The sequence below is a fragment of the Sorex fumeus genome, unplaced genomic scaffold, assembly GCF_029834395.1.
Source record: "Sorex fumeus unplaced genomic scaffold, SorFum_2.1 ptg000155l, whole genome shotgun sequence".
Lineage (NCBI taxonomy): Eukaryota > Metazoa > Chordata > Mammalia > Eulipotyphla > Soricidae > Sorex > Sorex fumeus.
The window spans coordinates 543,268-556,656 of record NW_026606212.1 but is presented as its reverse complement, the minus strand read 5'-3'; the positions used below and the strand labels follow the sequence as shown (position 1 = coordinate 556,656).

General features: G+C 59.8%; 1 protein-coding gene across 6 annotated transcripts in view; it reads right to left on the bottom strand.

Moving 5' to 3' along the window:
• KDM2B (lysine demethylase 2B) overlaps nucleotides 1–11,318 on the bottom strand; it is a 95,366-nt gene extending 84,048 nt beyond the window's left edge. For 2 of the 6 annotated variants that reach the window (XM_056107160.1, XM_056107162.1), the window contains exons 1-4: nucleotides 10,192–10,474; nucleotides 9,091–9,235; nucleotides 6,430–6,508; nucleotides 4,517–4,563 (exon numbers count right to left, since the gene is read on the bottom strand). In XM_056107160.1, the coding sequence (XP_055963135.1) occupies nucleotides 4,517–4,563; nucleotides 6,430–6,508; nucleotides 9,091–9,235; nucleotides 10,192–10,224 (304 nt within the window). In that variant the 5' untranslated portion in view covers nucleotides 10,225–10,474. Of the gene's footprint in view, nucleotides 1–4,516; nucleotides 4,564–6,429; nucleotides 6,509–9,090; nucleotides 9,236–9,840; nucleotides 9,853–10,191; nucleotides 10,475–11,143 lie in introns of those variants that run through there. The other 4 variants (XM_056107159.1, XM_056107161.1, XM_056107163.1 and 1 more) reach the window with 4 other exon arrangements.
• Nucleotides 11,319–13,389: the final 2,071 nt, after the last annotated feature.

Genomic DNA, 13,389 nt, shown 5'->3' with positions numbered 1-13,389 from the left:
TTCTTGGGCTGGAGCAATAGCACAGAGGGTAGGACGTTTGCCTTGCATGCAGCTGACCCGGGTTCAATCCTCAGCACCCCATAGGGTCCCCCATCACTGTCAGGAGTAATTCCTCCATGCAGAGTCAGGAAGCCTCTGAGCAATGCCAGTTGTGACCCCAAAAGCAAAAAAAAGAAAATCATCTCTGAACACATTCAAAGTACAAAATTCAACAAACATAGGGGCTTGTACAAGTACAGCAGGTAGGGAATTTGCCTTGCACTTGGCCAAACCAGCACCCTCTCAGGTCCCCAAAACCTGTCAGAAGTGATCCTTGGCCCTGAGCACCGCAGGGCAAGCCCTCCCCCAACCAAAAAGAAAAAGAAAAAAATCAACCAATACACATCTGAAAAAGTCGACCCAGCCCTCACTTTGATCTTCAAATTTCAGCCCCAGGATTATGAGAAAATTCACTTCCACGGTTTCCATTCCGCAGTCTGACTGGTTTGTCAAAACAGCCCTAGCAAACTAATATTTGCAATCCATCAGACAACACTTCAAAATAATGGAGAAATTGTGAGCAGATATTTCATCAACGAGGAATCCAAGCAACAAAGAATCCTAGGAAATGGAGTTAATTTCATCAGTCACTAGAGGTATTCTGACTAAAACCACAATGATGTAAGGAACACGTGCCCACAGAGAAGCCAGGAGAATGCCCCAAGAACCACAGGTGTGACACCCCAAAACAAACACAAACTCAAACAGATATGCATAGTTCCTGACCCAAAACATTCCACAAACAAATCTACTTTTTTTGGAGTGAGCAGTCAGAGCTTGCTCCTGATTCTGAACTCAGGAGTCGCTCACTCCTGGCAAAGCCCCTGGAACCAGATGGAAAGCCGAGATCCAACCAGGGTCAGCTGCTTGCAAGGCAAGTGCCCTCCCCACTGGACCATCACCCCGGCCCACAAACCTGCTCCTTAAGGTACACTAACAAAGGCATTCAAGTGTTAGAAACGGATAGACACGGAGAGGATCGTGCTGAGAGAAACGAGTCAGAAGGAAGACAGCTGCAGACTGGCTGCATTCATCTATGGGATATAAAAAACATACATAGTACAAAACTAACATCCAAGGCCAGGGAAAACAGGGTCCAGGAGGACTGCTTGATGGTTGGAAACTTGCCACAAGAGTGTTGGGGGGTGGGGGGCGCAGAGGGCAGTTAGGATAGAGAAGGGACCATTAATAAGAACAACGATAGTTGGAAATGATCATTGGGACAGAAACTGGTAAGGTAAAAAGGTAAGGTAAAGGCCCTCCCGTTGATCGTCGATTTGCTCGAGCGGGCCCAGTAACATCACCATTGTGACAATTGTTACTGTGTTTGGCATATCGAATACGTCACGGGGAGCTTGCCAGGCTCTGCCATGCAGGCGAGATACTCTCGGTAGCTTGCCGGGCTCTCCGAGAGGGGCGGAGGAATCGAACTCGGGTTGGCCGCTTGTAAGGCGAACGCCCTACCCTCTGTGCTATCGCTCCAGCCCTGAGTGTTGGAAATAGGTGAAGGGATAGACCTGATGACCTTCCAGGATCTATTGCAAACCATAAGGCCTCAAAAGGAGAGAGAGACAGACAGAGTGTGTGTATGTGTCTGTGTCTGTGTGTGTGTGAGAGAGTGAGAGAAAGAGAGAGAGAAAGAGAGAGAGAAGTGGGGGTAGGGAGGGAGGGAACCTGGAACACTGGTGGTGGGAAATGGTGTTGGAACATTGTACGACTGAAACCCAATCATGAACAACTTTGGAACTGTATGTGAGATTCAATTTTTAAAAACTAAATTTAAAAAAATGCATTCACCTGTCGACAGTTCATCCTCGTTCACAGCCCAGTCTCTCGAGAGTCTGGCTATCCGTGAGCCAACCGGTCCCCAACACCACAGGCCACATCACAGCCAGAGGCGCACGTCAGCACCACAGATGAAAGGGAGCTTGAGGGCCTGAGATAAGAGTCAGGAGCCAGATAACGTGCAGCCCCAAATACAACAAACCTTCAGTGAGCCTTTAATTTTTTTTTTTAAAGTGCAATCCGCTATCGGGACCACTTTGCAGATTTGGAGCCTGAGGCACAAGGACACTGCAGCTACCAAGCGCTGCTGCCCTGGGGGTGTGTTTTGCTGCTGGTAATGGTGGGGACAGAACCCAGAACCTCACAGGTGCCAGGCTAGGGCTCCACGACTCAGCTACATCCCGGGCCCTGAGCCCAGCAGTCAAGACCTCAGACGAAGTCGGTCCGGCTGCAAAGACAAGACTGATCCCAGGGTCGCCTCCCTCACTTCCTTCAGCAGTGCCAGAACCCAGCTTGGGGGGGGAGGGCTTCGCTACTCCCGAGGGGGCCCTCGTGGCGCGGGGGTGGAGGAGCCAGGATCTCCCCCTTGTACAAAGCTGCTGACATATGTTAGGCCCATTATTCAGGCAGGGTCTCCTGACACACCGACAGGCCGGCTGTCCCCGGCTGTCCCCCTCCGCACGCAGCCACCACTCGGCTCTCAAACCTGGACCCGTCTCCTTCACACCCACGAGGGCGGCTTTCAGCTCGAGACAGATGATAACGAGCGCTGGCGGGAGCCCGCGGCCAGCTGCTCGGGGACAGCCGTCTGGCTCCTGGGGAGGGGACGCGCTGTCACCGTCTGATCACCGACCCAGCAACTCCCCCCAGGCACACAGGCAATGTGCGCCCACCCGGAAACAGGCACGGCTCCACGAGGGTGTCCACAGCCAAGACAGCCCGAGTGAGGCCTCAGCTGGCGAGCGGGTAGGACACAGCCCCGCGTGGCCACTGCTCCTGCAACAGGGCCCAGAGACGGTCACCAAGGACCTAGGGCAATTCACCTCAAGGGGCTGGACAAAGCCGGGCAGGCAAAGAGCCGGTCAGACCGAGCAGGAGGTGCTGAGAAGGGAAACTGGTTTTTGGTTTGTTTTTATTTTTATTTATTTTTTTTGCCTTTTGGGTCACACCTAGCGATGCACAGGGGTTACTCCTGGTTCGTGTGCTCAGGTATTATTCCTGGCGTTGCTCAGGGGACCATATGGGACGCTGGGAATTGAACCCGGGTTGGCTGCGTGCAAGGCAAACACCCTACCCACTGCGCTGTCACTCCAGCCCCGTTTGTATTTTTTTAGGGGCACAACTGGCAGTGCTCAGGACTGCCTCCCAGCTCTGAGCTGAGGGGTCACTCCTGGCTGGGCTCGGGACACGATGAGGTGTCAGGGATCGAACCCAAGTTGGCTGCATGCCAAGGCAAGCGCCCTCGTCACTCGACTCTCCCTCCAGTCCATTTTTTGTGTTGGTCTTTGGAAACTGGAAGGCACAGGGTGTATCTGGGAAGTGCTGAGTGGGAATGTTCTGGAAGGAGAATGGGATGGTTGCAGAGCGTTGTGAGAACACTAGATCTGAGACATTATGTTGTGTTTTGCTTTTCTCTGTGCTCAGGGGCTACTCCTGGCTCTGCACTCAGGGATCACTCCTGGCAGTGCTCCAGGGAGCCTATGGGATGCCGGGGATGGAACCCGGGTGAGCCACGTGCGAGGCAAACGCCCTCCCCACTGTATCTGGCTCCAGGACCCTGATCTCAATTTTTTCGGACCAAAAACAAACCAGGAACTGTTTCAAACTCCCCCTCCCAAGAAAACGGCCTAACCATAAAACTCATGCCCTCACTCCCCGTGACACAAGCAGTCCGACCCACACTCTAGGCCAGGCCCGTGCCCGCTCTATCAGCAACACCTTCTCACCAGGTGTTTCTCCCTCACCGCCTGACCTTTGCCCCTGCTCCTCCCTCAGTCTGGAATGTTCTTTCCCACGGCTGCCTTTTTTCTCATCAGTCAAGTCTCTGTCCAAGTGTCTCCACCCCAAACCGCCCTCCCAATCTCAGCCCCTTCCAGCACCGCCCCGGTCCTCTGCCTTGCACCACTCCAGCCCTCAGCACCCTGCAGAACGGGAAACGTTTCCTCCAATTGCTTCTCCGCAGCCTCTGGCTCCACCTGAGAAGCCCGGCTCTGGGCTGTTGCGCTCAGCTCAGAACCCGGCTGCCAGGCAGGAGCTATGCAGGAGAGACACTTCTGGAAAGGAGAAACGTGGCGAGCACCTTCCCACAGAACAGGAGCCGCAGCCGGCCACACACAGGAGACAGCGGGTCCTGGTCGCGCCAGCCTGGGACTGCCGAGCGCCCGCAGGAAAACGAAAGTGTGGTCCCCTCCCGCCAACTGTGGTTGCGGCCACCAAGCCCCGTGTTTACCCAGCAACCCGCAGGAGCAAACGGGAACCAAGAGCTAGAGCACGGCAGCCGCCAGCTCGCAGCTGGAGGGGAGGGTCCCAAGCGCCCCATAAAACAGGCCCCCGGCACACACCCTCGGCCACAGCTGCCAGGTCTGAGCTGGTCTCCAGAAAGGCACCTGCCCCAGGGCCCTCAGAGGCCGACCCCACCCCAGACAGGCAGGCTTAGCCCCTCCCCGCTGCCGAACCGTCGCAGGCCACTTACCCACCAGGAGTTTGACATCTCGGACAGAGAAATCAGGGTCGGGCATCCTGGCAAAGGGGACACAGACATTCGGTGAGGAGCCGGAAACACTAAAGGCATAAACCCAGCATCGGAGAGGGTTCCCTTGCTCCTGGATTGGGAACCCAAAATGAGCTGACCGGAGGAAGATGGACAGATCGGCTAGTGTCTCAGGGATCACCCCCAACCCCCGGAGCACTGTCCTCAACTCCCCCCCGGCTAACTCTCACTGTCACCTGCACCCGCTCTCCTCCCAGAAAACACTCTCCATGGGGCTGGAGCGATAGCACAGTGGGTAGGGCATTTGCCTTGCATGCGGCCGACCCGGGTTCGATTCCCAGCATCCCATATGGTTCCCTGAGCACCTCCAGGGATAATTCCTGAGTGATCTCTGTGCACCACCGGGTGTGACCCAAAAAGCCAAGGGAAAAAAAAGAAAAGAAAACTCTCTGTAAGGGACTTTTCGGGGGCTGAAGCTACAGTATAGCAGGGAGGGTGCTTGCCTTGCACGCAACTGACCGAGGTTCAATCCTTGACATCCCGTATGGTCCCCGAGCACCGCCAGGAGTGCAGAGCCAGGAGGAGCCCCTGAGCACCGCTGGGTATGACCCAAAAAGACAAAAAGAAAAAAGGGACTTTTCGGCTTTTTGGTGGTTGTTCTTTTTCTTTTCTCGGGGATGGCCACACCCAGCAGGCCAGGGCTTACTCCCGGCTCTGTGTTCAGAGCTCACTCCTGGCGGGGCTCGCCACCGGATGCAGTGCCAGGATGGAAGCCAGGTGGGCTGGATAACGGGCGAGTGCCTGGCATCTCTCCGGTCTGGCTTCTGTCCTTCTGCGGGGCCGCACCCAGCACTGGAGGCTGATCCCCACCAGAGGCAGAGGCCGCCCTGAGTGCTGGGGGCCCACAAGAGCTGGGGACCAGCCCACACACAAAGCCTGTGTCCTCGGCATCTCCGTGAGCATGTGTGTGCAGGGTCGAAGAACCAAAAAGACACTTCAGACCAATCCCAGACAACTGTGAGACCACAAGCCCGTCATGGCTTGACAAGCACCTAGGGCAACCAACTAGGTTTCCTTCCCAGTCCCAGGCAGGTGGCTCTCAGCAGGCTGGGTGGCCAGATGCCAGCAGGAGCAGCAAACTGGGGTGACACCCTCAGCCTCCTCCACAGCCTGCCCGGAGGGGCGGAAACCTGTTCTTCCAGCCTTCTCCGGGCTCATCCCTCTCCCAGCTGTCAGATCTCCAGGTGAGCGAAAACAAACAGTGGAGAGGGGCTGCCGTGGAAAAGGGCCCAGAGGGGCAGGGGAGAGCACCAAGGGCTAGGAGCTCACCCAGCACAAAGGCGAGCCAGGTGCAATCCCCGGCATTGGATATGGGCCCCCACACAGCGCCAGGTGAGGCCAAAGGGGGAAAAAAGTAAACAGGCAGGCAAAGGCCCTCCTGGACTGTGACGGCTCCTCGGGGCGAGCTCAGGCTTTGCGTGCAGGGGCTCTGGGTTCAATTCTAGGCCATCAGGAGGTCTCCCAGCACTGCTGGGTATGGCACAAAAACAAAACCAGAGAAGGACCCGCTGCTCCCAGCGTGGGAACTGAGTGCAAGTAAGGACCTGGGGTCTGGGCTCTGCAAGGCGCCAGCCCACCCCAGCCTTGCCCAGCCCCAGCCGGGTCTCCAGGTTTGGAGGAAGTGAGCCAGTCTTCAGGAACTCGCCGAGGAGACTGTGGATCCGGGGCCCGGGGGAACCTGTCCATCAGCCCCTCTCTCCCAATTCCTTACAGGCCCCATTGCAGTGTCCCTGGTCGGAGACTGGGTGTGGTGTCGCCCCCACCAGACCCCACTAGGAACTCGGCCAAGGAGGGCGATGGGGGAGGGTGGGGGGCAGTGGGGTCCAGCGACTTACTCAATCCCCAGTCCATCCTTCTCTCGGAAGATCAGGGGGACCCTGAGAGCTTCTCGCTGCACGTACTCATAGTTGAAATCTGGAATTAAAAACCAACTTTCAGGGGCGGGAGCGCTCCTATACAGAGGGCAGGGCGTTTACTCTGCCCACTCTGGCCGACCGGGTTTGAATCCCGGCATCCCTCAGGGCTCCCCGAGCACCGTCAGGACTGATTCCTGAGCAGAGCCAGGAGGAACCCCTGAGCATCGCTGGGTGTGAGCCAAAAGCAAAAACAGAAAAAGAGGAAGAAAGAAGGAGTACAGCAACTTTCAGACAAACGCTCAGAGGAGGAAAGAGGATGATGGGCGGGATGGGGGTAAACCAAAACGAGGGCACCCGCTCTAAGGCAGAAACTTCCAGAAAATGCTGGGGGAAGGGACTAGGCACAGCCCAGGAGTAGCCATGCCAAGTGTGGGTGCCCCTGCCTCCCCAGTCATTCCCGGCATGCCCCCACGGGTCAGGACAGCCCATGGGCCCGCACAGGAGCCTGGTGGGGAGCCGGGAGGAGCCTTCGGAGGCAAAGGCTGGAGCCCAGGAAGGCCACCTGGTGGGCACTGAGGCCAGGGAGGAGGGAGGCGGCGGGGTGGAAGGTTCCCATTGTAGCTGAGCGTCAGGGAAGATCTGATTGTAATATCCTGCACAGCAAGAGGAGGGGGAAGCCGGTTTCCCTGGAAACTGTGTATCTGGTGCCAAAGTAAGTGGGGGCTTGGGCACAGCTCTGTCGTCTCCCTCGGAGAGTCTGCCGCAGCCGTCACAACTCGCTTCATGGGGGACGAGAGGGCCGACCTGCGCAGGGGCCCAGGAGCCCAGAGAAAAGCCATGGGGAGGGGGTAGGGTTGGGAGGTGGGCATAGACGCCCAAATCTTCCAGGAAAGCCCTAGAGAACAGAGGCACAGGGCCCCAACGCCAGGGTCTGACCCGACCATCGCCCGATTGGGAAGGCTGAGACACATCCTCACAGTCACAGCCCTCAGAAGAGCCGGGAGACACAGACAAGGGGGTCTCAGGCCACTGCGGCCCTGCCCGTTCCCAGGGGAACAGGGGGGAGGAGACCAGAACAAAACCTAGAGCTGGGGAAAGCCCGACCCGCAGCCCCCTCCTCCGGGGGCTCCCAGCCCAAGGGGGTCTGCTACGGACTTAAAGGCACACAAGCTTAAGAAGCTCCTACTCTGAACCCAGGCTCCGGGTCGTTTCTCAGTGCCCCCCTTGAGTCTGGGGGCCAGACCGAATGAAGGGCAGGACCCTCATGCCCTTCTCCTTTGAAAGGAACGAGATGGGCAGACTGAGGGGGCCCCTTTACAGATGGTGTGGCAGGGCCACCCGGGTCACTTTTAACTTCCTCCCGTACACAGGCCAGAGAGAAAGCTCGGGCCAGGCTCTAAAGTCCTAGCATTGTTTTCTGGCAGATCTGCCCAACAGCTTGGTAGACGGGGATGAAAAGAGAGGAATTAAAATCCCATTGGTGCTAAGGAAATTTAAACGCAGTGGAAGCAGAGTCCTGAAAACCTGGCAGGCCCCACCATGACCCCCATCCCGGCCCCATCCCGGCCCCTCCCCAGCCTCCCACCCCCCCACCCCCACCACTGCAGCCCAGAGCCCCGGGAAGCAATGGGCACAGGAAACAAAACTTCAAAAAACGCAAAGGCGGCCAGTGTCTCCCAGGGCTCAGGCCACAGTCCCGGGCACTCAGGCGGAACCTGGCGGCCTCTCCATCTCAGAGGGGGAATAAATCAAATGGAGATTCAGGAGGGGGAAAAGGGACCGACAGCCCTCAGGCAAGGAGGCAGCGGCCAGGCCCGGCGAGTCCAGAGACCTTCCCCAGCCTCCGAGAACCAACCCCCACCCCGCAGCGTCCTTCCCGGTGCAGGAGTCTGGGAGAAATTGGGGGCCTCCGAGTCTCAGGCTGGGGAGGATCCCTAAATCTGGGGAGTTTCTCCAAGCTTCTGCTCCTTGCTGGCATGGAGACAGAACTCTCTGGGTCTCTGGGAAGACACCCGGTCCCCCCGGAAGGATGCTTAGAGTCCCCGATCCAAAGTGTCAGGAGTCAGTAATCTCAACCGTGATTCTAGGCGGAGGGGGGCTGCGATCTCACTCGGACACACACCCCGAAGCCCCGCTTTAGCTCCGAAGGCAGCTGGGGGCCAACAAGGACCATCCCGGCTGGCGGCAGGCGCGGTGAGGTCCAGGGCCCCCCAAACACCCCTTCTGTGGGGCACTCGGATGCCCGCTCCTAAGAGCAGTCCCGAGAGCCCCAGGGTGCGGGGAGCCTAGGTCCCGAGCAGGGTCTCATCCCACGGACCCGGAGGGGCCCGTCCTGCTTCCAGCGGGGCGGCCAGGAGCTGCGGGACAGCCGCGCCGCACCCGCCTCGGTCCATGCGTCCGTCCCGTCCCGGGCCCCCTGCCCACCGACCCGGCTCTGCCCGCCCCGGGCCCGGCCCCCCACCCCCGCCGCCCTCCTCCCGCCACCCCACCCACCCCACCCCCAGTGCTCGCCTCGTGTCGTCACCGGATCCCCTGGACCGGGGACGCGGGCGCGAAATACGAACCGGCCACCGGCGGCGCGTCCGCCCCACGTGCGCTGGCCGGCCAGCGGGGCCGGGCGGGCGGGCGGGCGGGCCTCACCTTTGCCCTCCATGGCGTGCACGAAGTCCCCCTGGTAGAGCTGGCTGCGCAGCTTCTCCTCCAGGCTGAAGCCGCGGACGCTGACGATCTCCTCCACGTCCGACAGGTCCTCGTTCTCGTCGTACCTCTGGCGGTCGATCGGGCGCTGCGGGGACCCCAGCCAGAGGGCCGGGCAGCAGCGTTACGGGGGGCGCGGGCCCCGCTCGAACAGGTGCAGGGGCCGCCGCACGCCCGCATCCCGCACACGCAAACCGGCAACTTGGCGCACGAGTCGGAGGCGCCGAAAACCGGGACCGCGAGGGGGCGGGGGGCTCCGGCGGCGCCCCTGACGGTGCCTGCGCTCCCGCTCCCCCGGGGGCCGCGCGAGGGGCATCGGGGCAGCCCGCCGCCCCCCGCGCCCCCCGCCGCCGGGAGCCGAGCGGCTTCGGCCGCCAGCCGGGTTATGTAACCCGCCCGGGGTGCTCGGAGCACGGGCTGGCGGGGCGTTTGTAGGCCCCGGCGGCCGCGCCGAGAAGCCGGAACCCGGGGCCGCCCCCCGAGCCTCCGGGAGGCTGCGAAGCCGAAAGGCACGGGCCGGGGGTCCCCGCCGCCCGCCGCCCGCCCGCCCGCCAGCGCGAGGAGGAGAGGTGGGAGGGGGCTCGGGGCTTCGGCGCGCGAGAGGCAGGCGGCCCACCACAAAGCGCCCGGCGGAGACCCCCAAAACGCACCAGCAGCTGCCTCATCGCCCCACCGGCGCGCGCGCACACTCACTTCCGAAGGAGACTCCCCCGCCACTCCCCGCAACCCCTGCCTCCTCCCTCCGGCGCCCGGCCCCGGAGCCCCGCAGATTCCGGGCGCCCCCCACCCCACGCCCCTCGCGGCTACCACCTCCCCGCTTCAGTGTCGGAGACCCCGAGCCTCGCAAGGGACTGGGGAGAAGTAAGCCAGCTTGCTTCCTTTTGCATGCAATTTATTGTATTTTTTTCCCGGTCCTCTTGCAAAAAAAAAAAAAAAACAGAAAAGGAAAGAAAAGGTAGCAAGAAACAAGAACCAAAAAAAAGAAAAAAGGAAAAAATAATCTACCCTAGACCAGCTACAGATTTGGGGGGGGGAGCTACACACCAATCTTCTTCCAGAGTCTTTCACTGCCTCCATTTTTTTAGGAGAGTTCACCAATTAATTGTCAACACTCCTGCCCCCTGCATTTTGGCGGAAGGGGGGAGGAGGGAAGCCCGAAAGAAAACAAACCCGAAAATAAACAAATAAAGCAAGCCAGAGCGGAGGTCTACAAAGTTTTGCACCGACACTTAGAGCGGATCCGTTTGCAAAGTCCTAGGAAACCATTTTCGGCAGTTGTGGGGGAGGCGCCGACGTCATAATCCCCGGAACGTAAACATTGTTGCCGATCGCGCCGGGAGCCCGCGGCCCGGGCCAGCGCCGGGGGAGGGGGCGCCGCGGGCCCGCGCGGGGGGGCGCGGCGGGCGGGGGCGGCGGCCGCGGGCGCGCGGGCGGGGAGGGCGCCGTTAGCGTCCTGGCATCGCCGTTGTGTCGTCGGGTCACGAGTGCGCCGCCGCACGCAGGCGCCGCCGCCCGGGAGTGGCGAGCCGAGCTGACTTTTGGAGCGCGGAGTGGCCAGGCGGCGGCGGCGCATCCCGGGACGGCGGGGCCGGGCGGGCGGAGGGCGGGGCGGGAGCGAGGTGCGGATCTGCGCGGCCGGCCTCGGCGGGGGGCGCGGAAATGCAGGCCGAGCCAGCGGCCGAGAAAGCCCCCGCGCCCGGCACCCCGGGACGACCCCCACCTCAGTCCCTGCCCCCACCGCCCGGGGCTCGCTCGGGCTCAGCCCCTCTTCCTCCCCTTCCCCTTGTCCACCTTGTTTCGTGATCGCAGGGCAGGACCCAAATTCAAAGCTATCTTTTTAATGAATTTTTATTAGTAGTTTTTTTTGCTTTTCGGCAGAGAATGTATGGGGGCCTGGGGTGGCGGGAGAGACGATTCTTTGCAGATTCCCCACCTGCACGCCGGCCAGGTGGAGGCGTATGGGGGGGCGTGGGAGGGAGTAGCCCGAGTTCCATACCTGTCCAGGCGGGGTGACTTTTAAACTCCCGGGACTCAGCGAAGTGGACCCGAACCCGAACGGGTTCAGGAAGCAGCCAGACCAGAACCTTTTCAGATCTGAGCTGACCGGACGGCATTTGATTTCTTTCATTCATTCCGCCCGCGCCCGCGGAGCCCTGGACCAGACGTTGAATCGTTTTTAAAGGTCCCTGCGCTCGCCCGGAGCTGGAACTGGATGCTCAGGAGTGCGTTGCCGAGACAGTCGGATCTGGCGCCTCCTGACGCCGCTGGCGAAGGGTAAGCCCCCATTGGCTGCTGGTGAGAGAGGAGCTCGTGGAGAGTTTGCAGGCGCGCGAGGATGGGGCGCCGGGCACATGGGGTGCCCCGGAGTTGGCCGTGGGCTCCTCGCGGAGGTGCGCGCGGCTCTGCGCGTTTGACGTGGGGATGCTTGTTGGGTCCGGCTGTGCGTCTCGCGCCACACTTGCAGGTCCCCCTGTGACTGTGACCAGCCCCCGCGCGGGAACCCCAGAGGCGCTGCCCTGTGTGTCCACCTCAGCAACAGTCAGGCCCTCTTGGACTGTGCCAACCGGTGGGGAAATACTCCCGCAGCACAGCTAGGCCTGACCTGGGAAGCCGGCACCGTGCTGAAGCCAGACCGCAGGGCGCGAGGTCCGCACGGAGCTAACGGTACCAGGCGGCCCTGCAAAGAACACCCGCTCCCCTCAACTTCGCTTCTGCATTAACCCCGTGGGGTGATTGGAGCACACGGGAAATTGAGACTTGGGGAAGGGACTCACCCGGATCCAGGCTTCACGCGCCCTGGATGCTGTGACAACCCAGTGACTTCCCACCCGAGACCAGAGGCGAGCACCGGTCTCGCGGGCAAGAGGGTCCCCCACACTCAACCCTCTTTTCCTCTCCTTTCTTCCACCCACTCCCAAAGGTTCGGTCTTTGGTGATTTGTTTGAAGACAGGTCCACTAGCTGGAAATAATCTTGTAAATAGGGATGGGCTGGAGCACAGGAAATTTTTGTTTCGAAACTGAATAGCCCACGTGTTTGTGAGAGTGGAGATTATTGCCTTCAGCCTGGTGCAAAGGAACAGGGACCATTTTATTAGTTCCTCTCGAGAGCCTTAAAGGAAATCATCTTCTGATTCTTCATTTGGCAGCGGTTCGGAGAAGGATCAGAGCTGTTCGCCCGAAGCTCTCACAGGTTGTGGGGTGCCCTGGCCCAGACTGGAGGCTGGCCTGACAGACATCCCTGTTCCGTCCTGCTCCCCTGCCCCTCCCAGAGGCAAATAAACATTTTGAAAGTGGAGGAATTGGGGAGGGGGGGTGATCCTGAAAGGTGACTTGGGCAGATTAAAGCAAAACAGATCAAATGCTTGTTTTTAATTCTTTCCTCCCTCTTTCGCCCCCTGCGGCATCAGAGGTCCCCCAAAATAGAGGCCGGAACCTCAGCATAAAAACGTGGACGTGCATCTACCACCTCAGTGGGGAGTTCTCAAGTTGTCTCCTCATTTAATCCCCTCCCTTTGCCAACCGCCGAAAGCCCACAAGAGAAGAATGGGGGAGGCCAGGGTTTGTTCTCTCACCCCCAGCCCCCCATGCCGACGCAGCCGCTCAGCCCCAGTGATCACTCCGTAAATGTTGGGCCCGTGATGGATCACCTTCCCCAGCCATATTTGCATTTTCCCTTTATCAGTAATTGGCAGATGAAAGGCTTTGTCCTCCTGTTGAAAGAATTCCAGGCATTTGCTCCAAGTGGGGGAGGAGGTTATTTTGGGCCAAGGGGGAAGGGCCAAGCCCCTTGAGCGCTGAAGCCGGTTAATTGTCCCAGCCCTCTGGACGGTAGGTGAGCGAGGGGAGGGAAGTTCAGGGGCTGCTCCTCTGAGGTACTTTTTCTTGCAGGGAAGAAACAAGCAGGCCAGTTGTATTGGAAAACCTAATAATGGTGACTTCCTGGACCCTCGTGGCATCCTGACAAAGGGCCCAGTCAATTCCTCGCTGTGCTCCCCCCTTTCATTCATTTCTTCATTCATCAAAGGCTGATTGAGCGGCTCTGTGCTCAGAGACGCCGGACACAGAAGAACCAGCGCTGATTGATGGTGGATATGCTGGCCAGAGTGGACCCAAGACTCCCAGAGGGGTTCGGAGACTGGTCCCAGATGGAACCTCCGAAACCCGGACTGGGAACTGGCCCTGCTTCCACGTCCCTGTCACCCTGTTGCTGCTGGTCTTTGAGTGCTTGCCCTGCGGAGAGC